A 22,391-nucleotide genomic window follows, 5' to 3' on the forward strand; every position below is an offset into this window, starting at 1 on the left:
AGCACACTGCGCCCGAAGATGATATCCTCATACCTCCTAAACATCCACCTGATAAAATTTTGTGAATGTATGCACTGAAGACCAAGTTGCGGGCTTACAGATCTAAGCCATGGAGGCCTGGTGACGCACTGCCCAAGCAGCACTAACCACCCTGGTAGAGTGCGTCTTAAATCATACGTTTGAATCATAACTTGCCGAATCCACTTAGCGACAGTGGATTTCGACACTGCCTGTCATTTCTTAGGACCCTCTGGCAGAATAAATAAGACATCAGTCTTACGAATCTGAGCAGTTGCCTTTAAATAGATTTTCACAGCTCTCACCACATCAAGACAACGTAGTGACCTTTCTTCCCTGGAACATGGTAACAATGGCAGGACAAATATGGTTCTTTACAAGAAAGAGCAGCCAATTCTGAAACCCTCCTTACTGAGGATATAGTAACCAAAAATACCAGCTTCCTTGTCAGAAGGACTAAGGGAATATGCTGTATCGGTTCAAATGGCTGTTTTTGTACCACTGACAAAACTAAATTCAAGTCCCAAGGGCTAAAAGGTGATTTAACTAGCGGATTAATCCGCATCACCCCTTGTATGAAACCCCGGACTAAAGAATGTGTACCAAGCGGTCTTTGAAATAAATTCGATAAGGCTGAGACTTGGCCCTTAATAGTACTCAAGGCCAACTTCATCTCTATGCCTAATTGTAGAAAGGCAAGAATTCTGCCTGAATGACGATATATCTCAGAGGGCGCCAACCCTTGGATTCTCACCAGGAAACATAAGCCTTCCAGATTCTATAATGTATAGCTCTGGACGCTGGCTTCCCTGCATTAATCAAAGTAGAGATAACTGATCCGGAAAGCCCACGCTTTCTTAGAATGTGGGTTTCAATAGCCAGGCCTTTAAATTTAGCGTTCGTAAAGTAGGATGGAATATTGGCCCCTGTGAGAGCAGGTCTGGCCTCAGTGGAAGTGACCATGGATCCTCCACTGCCATCTTTACGATTTCTGCATACCATGACCTTCTGGGCCATGCTGTTGCTGCCAGAATTACTGGTTTTCTTTCCAGCTTGATCCTGCAAAGAAGTCGAGGCAGCAAATGAATAGGGGGAAATGCATAGATCAGTGAGAACTGATCCCACGGTATAACCAACGCATCTGTTCTGCATGTGAATGAATCCTTTGTTCTGGACACAAAGTTGACTAACTTTATGTTGAACTGGACGCTAGAAGATCTACGTCCAGAGTCCCCCATCTTTGACAAACTGCCCGAAAATATGTCGGGTGAAGAGACCATTCCCCTGGGAATAATCTGCTGGCGGCACAAGTAGTCCGCCTGCCAATTCTCTAATCCTGGAATGAGACTGCCGATAGGCACGGAATATTTCTTTCTGCCCAAGTTAGAATATGGTTCACCTCTCTCTGCTTTGAGAGACTCTTGGTGCCCCCTTGGTGATTGATATAGGCCTCAGCCGTGGCGTTGTCGGATTGGATCCTGACAGGACAATCCCTTAACCTGGAAGTCCAGGCTTTCCGTGCCAGACGCACTGCCCGAATCTCTAGGATGTTGATGGGCAAGGCTCTTTCGGTTCTTGAACACTGTCCTTGGACAGTTGTTTTCTCTAGTACTGCTCCCCAGCCTGAAAGGCTGGCATCTGTCGTTACCACTTTCCAGATAACTGGTCTGAAGGATTTTCCTTTTAGCAGATTCCTTAGTAACCACCAATTGAGGCTTTGGGACACCCTTGGGGACAGGGGCATTGGCAAGTCCAAAGCGTGGATCATTTTATTCCAAGAAGATAGAATACTGTTTTGCAACAGTTTAGAATGGAACTGGGCACAGGGAACTGCTTTGAATGAAGCCACCATCTTTCATAACAACCTTATGCAAAGGCGAATGGAGGGATCTCCTTTTGACCTGACCCCAGCAACTTTTAGATTCTTTTAGATCTAGAATGGATCTGTTGAATTTCTGCGTGGATCTGTAAATGTACAGGAGGTTTTAAGGAACCTAAGAGGAAACAGATCAGCTGACTCTACTAGAGGTAGCTTGAAAGAGGCACGAACCAACTCTGTAAGAGATTTGTGCCAGCAATCTCTCAGATTGCGAGGCTGAAAAAGGTTTAACTCCAGTTGTTTTCTCCACAGAGGAGTAATCGGTTTGCCTTTCTTCCTGATCACCTGAGGGTAAGCCCCTCATCCTCTACCCACTGTTCCCTTGATAAGGGGTCTAAGGTGGGGGAGGGGGATCTAACACGCTTCCTATCCTTTTGGATAGCAGATGCGAATAAAGTCACTAATTTTCCTTCTAGACCCTGCAGGGCAGAGGAAAAAACGCATTTTCAATCATGTATACACGGGCTGAATGTTTTCTGTGCCTGGGCCTGACCCTGAGGCTTCTCTCTAGAGTCTGACGGTGGAGGCCGTCACCACTGCCTAGGGGCAGATGCCCCTGGTGCAGGGGAAGGAGTCCGTTTAAATAAAAGGACATTTATACCTTCTTTTGGTATAAAGAGTACCTTTCCCACTAGAAATCATTTGGATGTATTTGACCAAATCCTCCCCAAATAGTCGCTCCCCATGAAAAGGGAAACTAGTCAGAAGCTTTTTGCAAGGTGTTTTGGCTGACCAACTTTTTAATTACAGAGTCCTATGCATGTGTTTTAGCACAAGCGCAAGGTGAGACGCTTGATGAAGAGTGTCCTTCATGGCATCTATGGCAAAACATAGCTCCTTTGGTAGTTCAGCTAACTCACGGGCCTGTAGTGCAGGAACCTTCTTAAGGGCCTCCTTGAACTGGTCTTTTAGGCACTGATAGATGCCTATTGTAGCGACTGCAGGCTGAGAAACAGCACCTGCCAAGGAAAAAGAGGATTTTAACAGAAATTGCAACTCTTTACCTGTTGGATCTTTAAGCACTTGTGCATTGTCTACTGGACAAGTTGAAATGATGCTGGAAATCGCAGCGTCTACTGCTGGTACTTTTAATCCTTTATGAATTTCTCCTCCATGGGATAGATAAAGAACTGAGAATCTCTTTGGAGGGAGAAAATGCTTATCCTGAAATGCCTGAAAAAGGCTGTAAAGGTTTTAAAGAACCCAAGGAAGAGACCGAACTTTCAGCTGACTCTGTTAGGGGTCACATGAAAGTGGAACGAACCATCTCCATAAGAGAGTTTGTACCATCAATCTCTCAGATTGCAAGGTTGCATAAGGGTCATCAACTGTTGTTTCCTCCGCAGAGGAATAATCGTCTTGTTTTTTACGTGATCGCCTGAAGGTAATACCTCATCCTGTGCCCACTGTTCCCTTGGTAAAGGGTTTGAGGTGGGGGAAGGGGATCTAGCAGGCTTCCTATCCCCTTGGATGGAGGATGCGATAAAAACCACTAATCTCCCTTCTAAGCCCTGCAGGGCAGAGGAAAATGCATCTTCAGTCACATATACAGGGGCTGAAGTGTGAGAAGCAGTTGCACCAATCGGTTCCAAAGACTCACCCTGGCTTACCATATCTGTGTGGAGGCATGACTGGAGTTCCCAACGCCTGGGGGTGGAACTTTTGGTACATTTGTGGTAACCTTGGAAGCCATAGTGCTAATCATAAAAGCAAAGGCACTCTAATAAAAACGTACTATTTGCTGAGCAATAGTAAGAAAAAACAAAGGCAGCATAAAGATTAATCTGATGCTAAACAACAATGTATTTCCCTGTACTGGAAATGCCTGTGAACACCCCTCATGTGCTCCAGCACTCCTGTGTCCTGTGGCAGACTCTTTATTCAGCTGCTCTGGTAGAGACATTTAGTGATAAGAGCGTCAGCCTTTTAAGACCTCTAAGGTGTAAGCCTGATTGCCTGTGCACCGTGTGCTTCCACAAGGACGCTGAGTCTGCACACGATGCTGACTGCCTTAGCCACGCCCCTTCCATTGACCCACCCTCCTCTTCTTTTCAAAAAGTAGGGATGCACCGAATGGGTTTTTTGGTGCCGAAACCGATACCAAAAATAAATCTTCCTTGATCCCGAAACCAATACCAAAACAGGATATTATATATATATATATATATATATATATATATATATATATATATATATATATATATATATATATATATATATATATATATATATATATATATATATATATATATCTAGAGATAGATATATCTATCTCTAGATATATATATATATATATATATATATATACACATACATACATACATATATACATATACCCCAAAAAATTATTGGATATACAAAATTGTGTTACATTCGTATTCGTTATATTATTTATATTCAACTTAATAATTAATTTTATGAAGAAAAGAATACAACAATCCAGTAATGTCAAAAAGTACTTTAATAAAAAGTAACCCACATAAAATTGGACAGTGGACACAGAAGCTAAAAATAAAATAAGACTGCAGTCAGTGCACATTGCACCACCATACCAAATAAAACAGGCATAAAAAAAAAAAAAAAAAATAATAATATATAATATTAATAATAATAATTAATATAATAATAATATAAAAATGCCAAAGACTGACTTTTTTATATTTTAGTCATTTCCAACTTGCATCAGAAGTAGTAACATACAGTAGATCGCACTGTGTTCCGGCCCCGGGTATGGGCGGAGTCATCCTGGAACACAGACTAGTCTACAGCAGCGGTGTTCAGCCAATCACAGTAAGCAATATAGACTAGTCTGTGTTTATGGAAGTCTCCGTCCATACCCGGAACACAGTGTGGTATAGTGTATATAGTACTGTATGTAGACAGCCACAGATACAGAACATACAGTTTTGCACATGCAGCGGGCTGACAGCTTAGGGAGAGAGCCGAGAGACAATGACATAGTTTGGTCCAACAACAGAACTTCAACAAACTATGTAAAAGTAAGTACTTTAAAGAACAACTCTCTCAACTAACCATAACAGAAATATGGCAGAAGGCCGTTATTCTGTTTCACAGGTTCTGTAAATATAACATAGTACAGTGCTATGCTATAATAAAATTTTTATTCTATTATTTTCTTTCAACTTAAATGAGAACTAGTAGTTTTTTTCCCCAAGTTCTCTCCCTAAGGTGCCAGCGGGTGGATGTGCGATATAAAAGTGTATGTATGTAGCTGCGGGTTAGATACATACTAGTCAATACAGTAGACCGCACTGTGTTCCGACCCCGGGTATGGGCGGAGACATCCTGGAGCACATACTAGTCTACAGCAGCGGTGCTCAGCCAATCACAGCAAGCAATGTAGACTAGTCTGTGTTTATGGAAGTCACCGCCCATACCCGGAACACAGTGCAGTACAGTAGTATGTAGACAGCCACAGATACAGAACATACAGTTTTGCACATGCAGTGGGCTGACAGCTTAGGGAGAGACAATGACATAGTTTGGCCCAACAACAGAACAAACTATGTATAAGTAAGTAGTACTTTAAAGAACAACTCTCTCAACTAACCATAACAGAAATATGGCAGAAGGCCGTTATTCTGTTTCACAGTTTCTGTAAATATAACATAGTACAGTGCTATCTGCTATGCTATAATAACATTTTTATTTTATTATTTTCTTTCAACTTACATGAAAACTAGTAGTTTTTTTTCCCCAAGTTCTCTCCCTAAGCGGCTGGATGTGCCATATAAAAGTGTATGTATGTAGCTGCGGGTTAGATACATACTAGTCATACAGTAGACCGCACTGTGTTCCGGCCCCGGGTATGGGCGGAGACATCCTGGAAGTGGAATACAGACTAGTCCTACAGCAGCAGTGCCCAGCCAATCACACCAAGCAATGTAGACTAGTCTGTGTTTATGGAAGTCACCGCCCATACCCGGAACACAGTGCAGTATAGTACTGTAGTATGTAGACAGTCACAGATACAGAACATACAGGTTTTGCATTTGCACATGCAGCGGGCTGACAGCTTAGGGAGAGACATAGTTTAGTCCAACAGCAACAAACTATTGTACAGTAGTTCAAAAGCTGAAGTTCTCTCTTAAATTGAAGTGCAAAAAAACTGTAGAAGAACTACAATGAACAACCAACAAATGGCACAACTAGACAATTGGAACATACTAGGTAGTCAGTCATACTCGGTTGTATGTTCCAATTGTCCAATAGCACAGTCCAATACCAATCCATTTACTATGTTCAACATGGTAAATTAATTGGTCTATGCTAAGGATTTTTAAATCTATTTCAGTAAAAGTGACAGATTTCGCTTTAAGAACAAAAGCTGTTCAGCTTTCTCACAGAAGAGACGATTTCTCTTCTCATCAAGAATATGAGATGCTAGACCGAATAGTCTCTCACTCTCTGTACTGGTGCTTGGGGCAGATAAATATCTGCGTGCAATCTGTGCAAGCAAGGGAAAACGTTCTTTGTTGATGCGCCAGTACTCAAGGGGATTGACGCTTCAGGCAATAGGCTGTTCAGCTAAATAAATGTCCAGCTGTTGGGTAGCTGCACTTGTTGTGGCACCGCTATGGATTGGGGTGCATTCGTGTAAAATTTCTTCAAACATATCAGATATGGAGGGAGTGTGTTCCTCTTTACTTGTATGCGACAGTTTCTCACTTTCCTCTGTGCGACACCTCGAAACTCCTTCACTAGATGCTTCCACCACCTCCATTTGTGCCAGTATCATTTCCTGTGCACGCTGATTTTTCTCCATATTAAAAAGCAATGCTCTTTAAATCGAGGATCTAGAACTGTTGCAATGCAGTACAGAGGATTGGACTCGGTGTCTTGAAACCGGTTGGTAACGGCCTCCAGTGGAGTGGTTTTAGCCGTTTTTACACCATAGTCTGTTTCTACCTCTTTTCCAAGCAGACGCTTCAGTGCAGCAATCAAGGGGATAACTTTAGCAATGGAAGCATTAGCTGAGCTTATTTCTTTTGTTAACTGTTAACAAATGGAGATAGAAGAGACAAAACTATTTTCAACTAACGTCCACTGATGTGCACTCAGTGTTGCTGGCAGCTCGTAATCTGCAATGTATGCAGCTAAAACACGCTTTTGTTCAAAAAGACTTTGTAGCATATAGTAGGTGCTGTTCCAACCAGTGGCTACATCTTGCTGCAGTCGTTTCAGTGCCATTTCAAACTGCATCTGCAAAGCTTGTAATCTGGAATAAGCAAGCGAAAAATGCTCCCACAATTTTTCTTCCTTTTGATACGATATCGGATATGGTGCGCTGACTCAGCAATCCTTCATTCACAGCCAATTGTAGCATGTGTGCCATGCACGGTATGCTTTGAAGTTCACTGTCCTCCATTGCCTTTGCCACGTTACACGCATTATTTCGGACAATCAAATGCACTTTAGACTTCCCAATGTGCCAAGTGCCAAGCATGGTTTTTAAAGCATCAGATATTGCTGCTGCAGTATGTGATCCAACAAACTCACGTGCGTTAAGTAGGATGTTTTGCAATTGAAATTTGTCATCTATCCACTGCGCTGTCAGGCTAACCATGCTCGTTGGACTGACGTCTGAACTCCAAATGTCGGTAGTAAAATTGATTGCTATGTTGGTAGTCATGAGCTAATGAACGTGTTTTCTAACACTGCAAAACAATTCAGGTAGACGGGTATCTGCAAAGTAGCATCTGCTTGGTAGTGAGTAACGCGGCTCAATATGTTGCATGAGCCTACGGAATCCAACGTCCTCCACAACAGAAAATGGCTGGTCGTCTAATGCAATAAATTCCATAACTGTATCTGTATGTAATGGCACGAGCTTCGGGACTGTCACTTTTTAACCTTTTCAAAGACTGTGGCCACAGATGGTGTTAAGCCTGAGGCACTTTTTGAAAGTGGCGCTGTTTTCAGGTGGTGTATCAAACCTGTTGTTGAAAAATGCCTTGGCACTGTACCCCCTCTTGAAATTTCTGCAGAGCAAAGACTACAGATTGCAAATTTGGGGTCTTTATCAGAAACTTTAAAATATTTCCACACTGCAGACATGGTACACCTTTGCTGGTAGTGCAGTATAATAGCATAGAATGATTTTTTATAGTGGGAGTGAAAACTGAGGGGGGGGGGGGGGGGGTAGGACGAAATCAATTTAAAAGCTGAACCCCAGAAGGCAGCTTTAAAAAATAAAAAATTAACCAATCTTTTTTTTTTTTTACGGTGCAGCTCTTGCCAAGCAAGGTAGTTATATCTGCACTGCAGTACATCTGACTTGTACCAAAAAGATAATTGAACTGATTAAATTTGATTTGAAATGGAATGGATTGCTTGCAGTTTGCAATTGCATGCCATTTTATTTTTTTGAGCTATTCTGTAGTATACTATAAACTTGTGCTTGTTGTCATTGAATTTGACACTTTGTCAGCGTAGTATACTAGTATTGTAAGTTATACTAAATAAATATATTATACAACCCCTGGCAAAAATTATGGAATCACCAGTCTCTGGGGATGTTCCTTCAGTTGTTTATTGTAGAAAAAAAAGCAGATCACAGACATGGCCAAAAACGAAAGGCATTTCAAATGGCAACTTTCTGGCTTTAAGAAACACTAAAAGAAATCAAGAAAAATAATTGTGGTGGCCAGTAACAGTTAGATTTATAGAACAAGCACAGGTAATAAATTATGGAATCACTCTATTCTGAGGAAAAACTTATGGAATCACCCTGTAAATTTTCATTACAAACACTAACACCTGCATCAGATTAAATCTGCTTGTTAGTATGTAGGTAAATAGGAGTGATCACACCTTGGAGAGCTGTTGCAACAAGTGGACTGACATGAAGCATGGCTCCAACACCAGAGATGTCAATTGAAAAAAAAGGAGAGGATTATCAAACTCCTTAAAGAGGGTAAATCATCACGCAGTGTTGCACAAGATGTTGGTTGTTCACAGTCGGCTGTGTCTAAAACATGGGCCAAATACAAACAACATAGGAAGTTGGTTAAAGGCAAGCATACTGGTAGACCAGGGAAGACATCAAAGCGTCAAGACAGAAAACTTAAAGCAATATGCCTTGAAAACAGAAAATGTACAACAAAACAAATGAGGAACAAATGGGAGGAAACTGGAGTCAACATCTGTGACCGAACTGTAAGAAACCGCCTATAGGAAATGGGATTTACATACAGAAAAGCTAAAAGAAAGCCATCTCCAACACCTAAACACAAAAAACAAGGTTACAATGGGCTAAGGAAAGGCAATTGTGGACTGTGGATGATTGGATGAAAGTCATATTCAGTGATGAATCTCGAATCTGCATTGGGCAAGGTGATGATGCTGGAACTTTTGTTTGGTGCCGTTCCAATGAGATTTCTGCAGATGACTGTCCGAAGAAAACATGCAAATTTCCACAGTCAATTATGATATGGGGCTGCATGTCAGGTAAAGGCACTGGGGAGATGGCTGTCATTAAATGTTCAATAAATGCACAGGTTTACATTAAAATTTTGGACACTTTTCTTATCCCATCTATTGAAAGGATGTTTGGGGATGATGAAATCATTTATCAAGATGATAATGCATCCTGCCATAGAGCAAAAACTGAAAAAATTCCTTGAACAAAAGACACATAAGGTCAATGTCATGGCCTGCAAACAGTCCGGATCTCAATCCAATTGAAAATCTGTGGTGGAAGTTAAAGAAAATGGTCCATGACAAGTCTCCAACCTGCAAAGATGATTTGGCAACAGCAATCAGAGAAGGCTGGAGCCAGATTGATGAAGAGTACTGTTTATCACTCATTAAGTCAATGCCTCAGAGACTGCAAGCAGTTATAAAAGGCAGAGGTGGTGCAACAAAGTACTAGTGATGTGTTGGATTGTTATTTTGTTTGTTTGTTTTTCATGATTCCATATTTCCTCAGAGTTGAGTGATTCCATAATTTATTCCCTGTGCTTGTTCTATAAATCTAACTGTTACTGGCCACCACAATTATTTTTCTCGATTTCTTTTAGTGTTTCTTAAAGCCAGAAAGTTGCCATTTGAAATGCCTTTAGTTTTGGCCATGTCTGTGATCTGCTTTTTTTCTACAACAACAAACAACTGAAAGAACATCCTCAGGGACTGGTGATTCCATCATTTTTGCCAGGGGTTGTATTTATTGCATACTGTCATGTCATGTTTAAAAAATGAATGCGCATGTGTAGTATAACTATACTCAATGACAACAAGCGCATACATTTTATAGCTACAGAATAGCTCCAAAAATAAATAGCATGCAATTGCAATCCATTCCATTTCAAATCAAATCATATTTAATCAGTTCAATTATATAAAATCTTTTTGCTACAAGTCAGATCTACTGCAGTGCAGACAGAAATTTTAAATACTAGTATTGCATGGCAAGAGTGCTGGCTTGTTGTTTAACAAAGGCCAAGTAGTAAGTAATACATGTTGTTTGACTGCTATAGACAGAAAGATCATCATTTCAATTTCAGTACTATAATAAAATACTACTACTAGTTGGATTGTTTCTGTCAGTTTAAATAAGGCAAAATGCTCACCGGCGAACAGTAGTAATGGTAGCCATGCAGGAGGGACAGTGCCCACTCTTGTACTTGAGTATGCTATGTGCAGCCCTCTATGAAGCCGTCTCTCGGGTCCCAGCAGCGTCTTTCAAGCACGAGGAGCGTCCGCGGGGAAAGTGCCAGCGTCTGTGCAGGGAATGTGCTTACGAGTGTGGCGTCTTAACTGCGAGGAACGTGCACGGCGCCCACCGCTACTGCGCATGTGCGATTTTCTGCGCCATTATCTGCAAGAATTCTCTTTTGGCATTTTGCGGAAAAGGCCATTTTCGACCGATATGTTTCGGCGGCCGAAATTTCGGTGCATCCCTATCAAAAAGTGAACCTCAGCCCGCACGCGGACGGCACAGCATTCGGGTCTGAAATACAGAAGGAGGAGAGGAGGCTGCAGCCACCATGCAGCGTTTTTGTCTTCTCATTACATGAGAAAGCTGGCTTCCTTGCATTAGATATAAGGCAAGTAAACATTAAATGTTTATCAAAGGTGGCGTGGCCGGAAGATGACCGAGATGGCTACTTGCTGAAACAGCTCTGAGGGACGGCGGCTTTCTGGGGCTCTAAGCAACGGGTGATCACCTAAAAAATACACAACAACCAGATCAACTGATTCACCAGAACACCAGGACCATGTCGAAACAAAGGAATGAGAGATCCGCTCCACGGAAACTCACAGAATTCTACCCGTGGAAAAACAGCTTCCAAAATGGCGCCAGCGGCTGCATCCCGCGGCAGCCTGAACTTCTCACAGGTACAACAGAATGCTGCACACACAGCAATATCCTCTCCTCACCTGCATGGGAACGGTTCCCTCGCCTCCACGAGCCCAGCCAAATCTAAACTTAAGCTCTCACAGGACACAGCACAAGATACTGAGGTGAGCCATAGTTCATTAGCTCCCCCTATGTGCCCAGCTATAGATAACTCCATCGCTGCATATCCCACTACTAATCAGCCTGTGCTGGACACTACATTGAGAGACATGCTGCTCTCACTGCAAACCTATCCACTCTGATATATCCAAAATGATGCATCATTTTACCTCAGAAATGACATGTATGGGAGAGAGAGTCACTGTCATTGAAAACAAAATGGGGGAAGTGACCTCCTCCTTCAATACCTTAGTAGATGCTCAGAGTGAAGGGGCTGAAGATATAGAGAGTGGATGAAAGCCAAGATCTCTGACTTAGAAGACCGTTCCAGAAGGAACAACTTAAAAATAAGAGGCATACCAGAGACAGTCCAACCCTCAGCACTAAAAGATTATTTCACACAGTTGATGTCTGCTTTTTTACCCCCGACGCATCCCCGGGTGAATTCATAATTGATCGCATACACCGGTTGCCAAAGCCGTCCTATCTGCCAGAGAATGTCCTAAAAGACACTATTGTTAGAATTCATTTTTTCCACGTCAAGGAAAATCTGATGCGTGCCGCGCACAACCAAGCTGAATACCCCCAGCAATATGCCAATCTGGCTTTTTACTCCGATCTATCTAAATATACCATGCTGCAACGCAAAAACGTAGCCACTATTATGAAACCATCAGATATCATACAAGTGGGGTCATCCAATTAAGCCAGGGATGTGCAAACTACGGCCCTCCAGCTGTTGCGGAACTACACTTCCCATGAGGCATTGTAAAACTCTGACATTCACAGACATGACTAGGCATGATGGGAGTTGTAGTTCCTTAACAATTGGAGGGCCATAGTTTGGACACCACTGAGTTAAGCTGATCATCACTAAGGACAACAAAACCCACTATGTCCATACTCTGGAGGAAGGTCTTTCTCTGCTGCGACAATGGCACATCCTGGAACCACTGGAACAGAGGCAGCATAATCGCAGCCAAGGCTCCCGCACCACTGGTGACTGGGATGATTTTGATCCATCGGATGAAATGACCACCTGAGTCTCTAAAGCCATTTCTAGCTTATGTGTAAGCCCTAGATTGCTTGCCCAAGCCCAGCTCGTCAGCCTAAACCCCCCAGTTTTAGTTGCGGCACAGACTGATCAAGCAGAGTTCTGCTTTTTCTCTTTTTAGATTTCACCAACCCCCTGGAAACATTATACGAGAGTTAACTGTTTAAATTCTGACTTGTTCTTATTTTTTTACAGTCTTTAGTCCAACACCCTTTCTCCACCAGCCAAGCTTCTTCCTACAGCATCTGAAGACTTCCGGATCTACAAGGTTCCTATAAGAACTTCTCCACAAACAGTGAGTCCACCATCTACCAGCACCTGCATACCCTTTTTAATACACAAGATATCACCACTAACTTACTTTCATTCTAAACCATATAGCTGAACCCACACATATACCTCCAACTAATTCAGTGGTAACTCTACCATCCAATATGCCGATCAAAATAACGTCACTTATTGTAAAAGGCTTAAACCACCCGGGAAAAAGATATTCCCTCTGGTCCAAAGCCCGCAAACTTCATAGTGACGTACTGTGCCTCCAAGAGACTCATTTTTGTCATAAGGCGCCAAAAATGTCTCACAAAAACTTTCCACATATCTTCTGTGCTAATTCTCAGAACAAAACAAAAGGAGTATTGATAGCAATCAGAGACACGGTAGCATTTAATTTGATATCTACAATTGCAGATCCCCAAGGGAGATACCTTATCCTAATATGCAAAATGAATAATGTCATCTTCACTATCGTAAATGTATACGCTCCAAATACGGGCCAATTACGCTTCCTGCGGAAACTACGGAAAAAAGTACATAAAAACCAGCAAGGCCGTACGTTCTTTTGTGGGGACTTCAGTTTAGTCCCTGACCCTTCCACTGATATTAAGGGACCCTCTCCTATACAACGCCAGAAATCTACTCTGACCCCGCTACTCCAAGCCAACGACTTATTTGACATATTAAGATGCCAACACTCCATGGAAAAGGACTTTACCTTCTTTTCAAAACCATATTGCACTTATTCAAGAATCAACCTGTTTGTCGGAGACAAACAACTCCTACAAGGCGCCACTGAGAAAAAAATTCACACCATAACATGGTCAGATCATGCACCCATCTCCATATGTATAGGAGACAAGTCATCTCACTCATTTGCCACCAACTGGAGAAATGATCCATACCTCATGTCTAAACCTGCTAATACGACATTTATACAAAAACTTCTGACAGAATACTTTGCCATTAATGTGCCTACAGCTAGCAATCCTGCTACATTATGGACAGCCCACAAAGCGTTTATTCGCGGTGTTCTAATTCAACTGAATGCACAAACAAGGCGCCAAAGGACACAGTAGCTGACAGAACTACTCAATAAAATTGAACATTTAGAAAAGATAAATAAAGTATCCCCCACGCACTTCAATAGTGATAAAATGTTTATGGCCAGAAATGATCTTAAAACCTTCTTAAATGCCAAACACGCCAAGTCACTATTAAAAATACGATCTTCTTTCTACACAGCTGGTAATAAAGCTGGTAAACTGTTAGCAAACCAAATCAAACAAAGGCGTAACAAAAATAAAATTCCGCATATCCTACATCCCTCTACCGGAGACAAAGTGTATCACCCCAAAGATATAGCTAATGCGTTTGCTTCGTATTATCGCACACGATATAACTTAACAGATGACCCCAACATAATACAAACCATGGATTCTGATATATCAGACTTTCTACAATCAATGAATCTTCCCAAAATTCCTCTGAACAACTGATAACCCTCAACGCTCCATTCTCCATACAAGAAATCTCCCAAGCTATTTCCACACTTCCCAACGGTAAAGCCCTAGGCCCGGACGGCTTCTCTGCTGAATATTACAAATTATTCAACAAAACCTTAACCCCCCCATATCTGTGATATGTTCAGCGCTGCTGTGTCCTCTGGTCAATTCCCAAATTAAATGCTCTCTGCCAATATTGTAACCTTGCCCAAACCAGGGAAGGAGCCGGATACCCCCCCCCAAATTTCCTCCCCATCTCTCTATTAAACACTGACCTCAAATTGTATGCCAGATTAATAGCTCAGAAATTAACCCCCAGAATGCCCCACATCATACCCCCCAACCAAGTAGGGTTCACGCTATGCAGACAAGCCCCAGATGCCACACGAAAAATACTAAATCTCCTACATTTTACTGAACATATTATACCAACTCTATTCATTACCTTAGACGCCGAAAAGGCATTTTATAGGATTCACTGGGGTTGTTTGAAACACACTCTCGCCAAATTTGAATTTCGAGGAAACATATTATCAGCCATTCTAGCCTTGTATTCTAACCCCAACGCTTGAGTTCTCTCAGATGGGGTCTTTTCAGACCCTTTTATCATCAACAATGGAATAAGATAGGGATGCCCCCTGTCTCCACTGATTTTCACACTAATGATGGAACCCCCGGCTCAAAAAATGCAATCCTCAAACTCCATTTCAGGAATCAAAATTAAAGGTCAAGAATTTAAAATCACACTATTTGCGGATGACATAATTCTCACTTTGACTGATCCGGCCTCTTCTCTGGTAAAGGTATAGGAAATCTTAAATACCTTAAATGCATGTTCTTTTTACAAGGTAAATGATTCCAAATCCAATGTCCTTGTCGTTCATATTGCTAAATCTACCAAATTGCGTCTACAATCTACAGTTGCTTTTCAATGGGTATACTCCTCAATGCCTTATTTAGGCATATCCTTGACATCTCCATCCTCAAACTTATATAGTTGCAACTACCTGCCATTTCTCCACACTTGCAGGAAAGAACTTTAGGAACTAAGCAAACATTATCTCTCCTGGGCTGGTAGAGCAGCAGCTTTTAAAGTGATCACCCGTCCGAAACTCTTGTACCTATATAGAGCTCTACCAATACAGGTCCCCAAATCTCTTTTCCAAGCTATTAAAAGATTACTGAGCGCGTCTATATGACAAGGTAAGAAACCTCATTGTTCTTATGCCACTATTGTAAAACACAAAATTGCAGGAGTTATGAGCTTCCCAGACACAAAAGATTACTACATGGCTGTAATATACTGGATCAAATCAGACATTGGTTTACGCCTCTGTTTCACAAACAATGGCAATTTATCGAGCAGTCATTTGTACCTGAAGGCAATGTAAGCTCTCTTCTGCTAGCTCAGAAAACTCACATAAAACCCAAAAAAAAAGATCACCCAACGATAGCAGCCGCAGTTGAGGCATGGCACTTTCTATTCCAAAACACATCCCTAACAGAACACACCCAATCAGTATATCCCCCTGTGGAGGTATTCAACTTCTTACTTCCTGATCTGTCTCTCAAACACTGGTCAAACATAAAAAGCAAAAAGCCTTCCACTGAAAGAACTAATACCTAATGATCAACTCCTTCCATTCCAAACCCTTAAAACTAGATACCTAATACCATCGCAAGGTTCATACACCTATAAACGTATAGCCTCCTACCTGAAAAAAAATCCTGCCCCATCAGTCATAATTCCTACCAAGGCATGGTCCTTCTGGACTTTAAACTCCCCCAAAGCAAAAGGAATAACCCTAATGTACAATCTCTTACAAAACAAAGACAAGTTCACTAAGACATCAACTTACAAAAGATGGGAAAGGGATCTACAGGCCTCTTTCTCAGATTCCCAATGGCGTTCAGCCATACATTACAACCACAAAGCATCCACCTGTATTAATTATTGGGAACTATCGCAAAAACTCCACCATCTCTGGGAATGTCCACACATTCAAACATTTTGGAGAAAAGTATTCTCTTTAATCTCAGATATCACTGGGATTATCACTAAACCTACTCCATCCCTAACTATTCGCAGTATAGGACTAGAATCCTTCCCGTACGAATTCAGAACCATAACGATGAATATTCTATTTGCTGCTAGGTTACTCATGATGCGCAAATGGGGAATCTCTTTAATTCCAAAAGTTTCTGATGTTAAACATCAAATAAGCTTGCTCAAAGATTATGAATACACTTCTGCCTTAAAACACAACACTCTTGCTAAATTCACCATTGCCTGGAAGTTTTGGTTGAAATCCTAAGTGTGAGTAAGTAATGTACTTCCTTCCTTGGTTTCTCCTCCGAGTTCTACTGTGCATGGACTAACAGACTATACCCCACTGTTTACTTCTAGATGTATACATGTACACATGTTATGTGTTCTGCAACAATAGGTTTCCTTCCTTGTATATGAAAACATTTAATAAAAATGATTTTGGAAAAAAAAAATGTTTATATTTATAAAAGAAAGCCGCCCCGCACCCCTCGAGGGGGAGGGGGGGCGGACAGGGGGTTCTTTAGCAGTTGAGGCTTACTACAAGTGTGAATCAGCCTTTAGTGCTGTCACACTGAGTCATGTAACACTGAGTCATGTAACACTGCTTAAACTGATTACAGATAGGATGTAATGTACCTTGCACTGTACATGTACCCCCAGCCCCTCAGTTTCCCCAATTGGGGGGAGAGGAATAATACTTCCTGCTACTAGGACACACCACGCTGTTGTAGCTGGACACAGAACTGCTGAAAAGGGTATGTGTATCCTTACTCCCTCTAGAGGAGACGTTAAGGCATTACAATGTTACATATGGAAGAAAAGGCATAGGTGGACTTTGCAGTTCCTAAGCTTTTCTCTTAACTTTTCCTCGTTGCAGGATACTAAAACAGACAGATCCAAACTTCACCCCTCACGGCGGGCAGCGTTCGTAAACCTTCAAAGACCGGGTCCCTTAACAGAGGTTCCACTTCTTTGGACCTTTATAGCACCCCTCAGGATAACTTTAGGTAATGTAGCAAGACCAAAAAGAGTCCTGGTTCCTAGAGTCCAGCCCTCAAAGAGGCGTTACAGGCAAAATCACGTTCTTCTATGCGAGGCCCAGGTACCATCCTGTGGCGTGGATAGATCCGGTTGTGGAGGTTTTCTAAATCCAGCATGGATCCCTCCTGGAGCTCCTCAGAGCACATCTTCATGCGTGACCAACACCTTAGACACTGGCGGAAAAACTGATGTGCTCCTGGAATGAGGAGAGGTTATATAGGGAGTGAACTTCCTTAATTGGGTATACCAGTGTCAACACCTGAAGGTGGCCCATAATTAAGTAAATACTTAGGCTCTGTGTCCCATGATGTACGATAAAGAAATACATGTTTGCTAAATTTGATAACAAACTATAAATAACTTTTTTTTTCAAAATTTTCTGTCTTTCTTTGTTTATTTATCAAAAAATAAAAAATAAAACAGTGGCGATTAATTAAATACCACCAAAAGAAAGCTCTATTTGTGTGAAAAAAAAATCATATGGGTACAGTGTTACATGACTGCGCAATTGTCATTCAAAGTGTGACAGTGTTGACAATTGGCCTGGGCGGGCAGGTAGGGAGTAAAAGTGCCCAGTAGGCAAGTGGTTAATCTTGACCATAGGTCCTTGGATACCTTTGGATGCACTGTCAGCGGTCCTGGAGTCACAAATGATCCTGCTCCTGGGACACATATGACTTCAGGATCACCAACAGCACATCCAAAGGTATAGGAGGACCTATGATCAAGATTAACGGTAAGCTGTGTCCTTCAATGAAAGTAAGAGAAACTACACATATAACGAGATGAGTTGAAGGCTCTATGCACACTAGTGGGAGTTACACTCCTGGCAAAAATGCAGCAAAAGCACAAGTGCAAGAAATTGTGCAGGTAAAAACTAGCATAAAGAATGCATGATGACAGACCGGGGAGAATTGTTGCACCACACATAATGATACAAATCTACTAAATAACTTTAGTATATGGTGTATGAAAGTATGAATAATTTGAGAAATGTAAATGAAAACCTCTAGGACACCATTTCACTATTGAACTTTAATTACCTTACTACTACCATCTGATTAAGGCCTCCTTCACATGGGCACACTGTCTGTATTCAGGGACACAAACCCGTACCTGCATGGATGTCAAATTGGGACCAGCAGCTGTGTTCGTGGAGCCGCCACATCCCAATTGACATAAATAGAATTGCCTGCATGCGGATGCACAGAACACCCGGGCATCCTGTGTGGACAAAGACAGCCCTCAAATGGGTGTACACATTGATATGCCCTGTATGAATGAGGCCTTTACAGAAAACCTTTGTGGTTCATTTGGTTTATTTTGCAAAGTCGCCTGTTATGAAATTGCCAAATGTTTTCACAAAAGGCTTACGAACAGTAGTCTATGAAAGTCTCTGTGATTGCAAGCTTAGCAAATGTAAGCACCATAGTGTGAAAACGAGCAATACCTTTGGATCATGGACAAAAGTGTTTCCTTTAGACCCAGGTGGAAAATCACCCGTTGTGATATACTTGAGGCACTCAATAATAGTCTGCAAAAGAAAAAAAAAAAAACAGTTATTAAATAGAACATTTTAATTGAAAGCAAAAAGGATTTAAAGTGTATGTAAATTGCAACAATTAACTAAATCTATTGGTTTCTTTTTGGTCATTTTAAGTATTTCACTTCTTACACCTTTACACCCCCTAAGAACGAGAGCAAGTTTTACATTTCTGCTAAGGGCCTGTTTATTCTGCAATAAGCTCATAGGTCTTAAAAACCTACACTTTTGCCCTCACACATGTGTTAAGTGGGTGCCAACAGGTTAAAGGCATTATAAACCTTCATACCTACACCTTGTGTTTTCACCTACATAATATGTGCATTGATCATGTAGTTACATGGTGTCGTTTGTTGCCCTGTATGCAAAACCTATAGTAGAGGAAATTTTCCCTTGTCAGAAGTTTCTGCTTGATTTTTTTTTTATGATATTAATCTGCAAAACTTAGAAAAAAAAGATATATAAAAAAAACTTTTTTTTTTTTTTTTTTTTTAGTTGTCATGATGCTTTAAAGCCCAACTGTAGTTTTTGTGCTACTTTAGTTTGTTTGGGTCAAGCTGGTCCAAAATAACTATTTCCATTACTAAGGAATGTGGCTGCTGTCAGCACTGTTCAAACTATACAGTATGCAGTGCTGTGTTCTGGCAGTGTTACAGGGGCTTCCTGTCTGCTGCGAGAACAAAATCGAGTCAGGCTAAGCACTGCTCAGCTATTCAGAGCAAGCCTTGCTTTTTATGAATGAATACACGGCTTCCTCTGAAGTCACAATCTTAACCTCATTTAATCAAAGTAAACCTTGTATTCAATTCATAAAAATGCAAGGCTTTGTGTGAATGACTGAGCAGCACTTAGGCCGGCTAGATTTTCTTCTGAGAATGAAGCCCTCATACTACTGCCAGAACACAGCACTGTATATTGTATATACAGCACACAGTTTATACAGCACTGACAGTAGCTACATTTCTCAGTAAATGAAAATAGTCTGTTAGGACTAGCTTTGCCCAAATGACTATTAAAAGTAACACCATACCTGGAATTAGACTTCAACCGACATTTGCTCATCCTTTTGATCTGCAGATGAATGAAACAGAATAGATACAAACATAACAATGTTACTTTGTATCTGTGTTCACAGAGCAACTCACAGCTTTATTAAGAACAGATAATTGCTGCCTAGTAGGGAGTAAGGCCCCTTTCACACGATCGGACCGTTCAGGTCCGCCTGTCAGTTTTGACGGCGGACCTGAACGGGCGCTCCATGTTAGCCTATTGAGCGTCGGATGTCAGCGGAGACATGTCCGCTGACATCCGACCCGGTCCGATCCGCTGAAAGCAGACGGATGGCCCTACGTCCAGATCCGTCGCTGGCGGTTCGGATCGGGTGAGATCTGATGAAAACGGACATGCTGTCCGTTTTCATCCGATCCCTCCATAGGCAGCAGCGGCGCCTGACAAGCCCTTCCCCGCTCAGTGAGCAGAGAGGGACCTGTCATCCGCCGGCTCAGCGGAGATCAACGGAGAGATCTCCCGCTGAGCTGGCGGACCGAGACGGGCTCCATGGAAACGGAGTCCGCCTCCTGTGAATGAGGCCTAAGGAATACAGCAGCAGGGCAGGAATACTTGGCTTGCTACACATGTCCTCTGTACTTTGATTTTTTTTGGGTATCTGTAGCATATCCAGTGTCCTCAACTAGTTAATACACCATTGGAAGCATTTTGTTATATGTTTGATAAGTGCAAAAACAACTGTTGATCCTGCCAGAAATTCAAAGACATTGTGTACGCTCATGCTCACTTCCTGTGTTATCTTAACCGCTTAAAGACGTATTTACTGCGGTAGGGCGGCCCTTTATCGCAAAATCACGTACCTGTACGTGATTCTCATTATCGGTCATCAGGCACGCTGCCAGAGCCCCGCTCCGATTAGACACAGCGGGAGCAAATCAGCGCACCCGGCGATCATTCGTATAGAGGCAGAACGGCGGTCTGCCTATGTAAACAAGGCAGACCGCCTGTCACGGAACGTCCCTCACTCCACTTGAGTGCTTCCGTCAGTATACCACTTCCTTGTAGTCTGGATACAGATATCAGATATTCCAAATGCTTCCAAGCACAAAACAAGGCCACACTTGCTTAGATGCCAACATGAACTGAACTGTTTTTATTTAGAATCAAAATTAATTACAAGACTTTATATGCCGTTGGAACCTCCTCTAACAATACAATTGTAACCTAACATGAGCTAATTATCTAATTCTTTATACAGCCTAGGTGACTACGTCTCCTAGCTCACTGACTTTTCAACACACATTACCATAAACATCAACACAGGGTTAATTAGAACAAACAACAATGAGTTGAATACCCTTAGAACCAGTGGTAAGCCAGACTAAACTCATTTACATTAAACACATTATAGCTGACAGACAGGTGAGTGGAGTTGATGACATTAGCATCTTGATAACAATGTATGAGTCCCAACAGTATGACTCAGTCACTATTGCTACTATAGTAAATATAGTGTCCCCAGAGTCTGTGTGTCCTGGGGGACAAGGACCCGAAGCCAAAGTAACAACACCTCAAGGGTACCCCAAATGCCAGGGCCCATAATCTGTAGGCAAGAGGCTCACATTCCGTCCCCTCCAAAAGCCTCTATCCCGGGTGAGTCTGTCACACCGCTGTTCTGCCAGAAAGGAAAGTGGAGATCTCATGTTTCTGCTAATCAGAGACATGGATCTCTGTTTTCCTTTAGTCAAAGCACTCCCCCTACAGTTAGAAAGCACACACAGGGAAGGGAACAGTTAACCCTTTGATTTAAGATAATTGTGGGGTATTCCTGCGCTATCGTGAACGGGGTTGGGGAGAGAGGAGGAGGGACACCCAATCTCAATAAACACAGGGAAAAGCAGCATACACCGAATGGGGTACAGCCTGTCCCCAGTTAAAACAAAATGGAGTAAAGTGTGGTGCTGCGCTAATCCCAATGAGATTGGCGCATATTGGCTCTGTGCTCGTGAGCGTCTTATAGTGCACCAAAATAGGCTTTACAAATATAACAATAAAAAGATAACCTCATATAACAAATGTGTCCTTGAGTGCTGATAGTGTGTATGGTCAAGGAAATCGTAATAAATACACAATAAATAATAGTAAATATAACGTGCAAAGTTGTTAGTGCTTAAATATCACAGTAGCAAACATAAATGTATGGGTGCATATAGCTACGGTAAAAATAGCAGCTGGCTAAAACTATCACCAATCGCCAACTAGCTAAAAACAATATAAATCTACACATTCATAAGTGCATATATAGCCAAAGTGCATCCAGTGCAAGTTAAATGTGACTAAGTGCTAAAAGTTCATAAACATGCATGCAAAACTGCGTGCAAAATATTAACAGCTGCAGTGCTCCTTGTGGCGAAAAGCAATCAATCAAAAGTCCATAAAACGTGTATTGACTTCCGTGCTAAACATGGGTGCTAAACATGGGTGACAGTGGTGGTCAGTCTTCATGCAACAGTGTGCACATTAGTGGGCAGTGGCC

General features: G+C 41.8%; 1 protein-coding gene across 2 annotated transcripts in view; it reads right to left on the reverse strand.

Moving 5' to 3' along the window:
- RAD50 (RAD50 double strand break repair protein) overlaps positions 1–22,391 on the reverse strand; it is a 463,790-nt gene that overhangs the window by 407,921 nt on the left and 33,478 nt on the right. For both annotated transcript variants that reach the window (XM_073620674.1, XM_073620673.1), the window contains exon 3: positions 18,755–18,838. In XM_073620674.1, the coding sequence (XP_073476775.1) occupies positions 18,755–18,838 (84 nt within the window). The remainder of the gene's footprint in view (positions 1–18,754; positions 18,839–22,391) is intronic.

Source organism: Aquarana catesbeiana, linkage group LG03, assembly GCF_042186555.1.
Source record: "Aquarana catesbeiana isolate 2022-GZ linkage group LG03, ASM4218655v1, whole genome shotgun sequence".
Classification (NCBI taxonomy): Eukaryota; Metazoa; Chordata; class Amphibia; order Anura; family Ranidae; genus Aquarana; species Aquarana catesbeiana.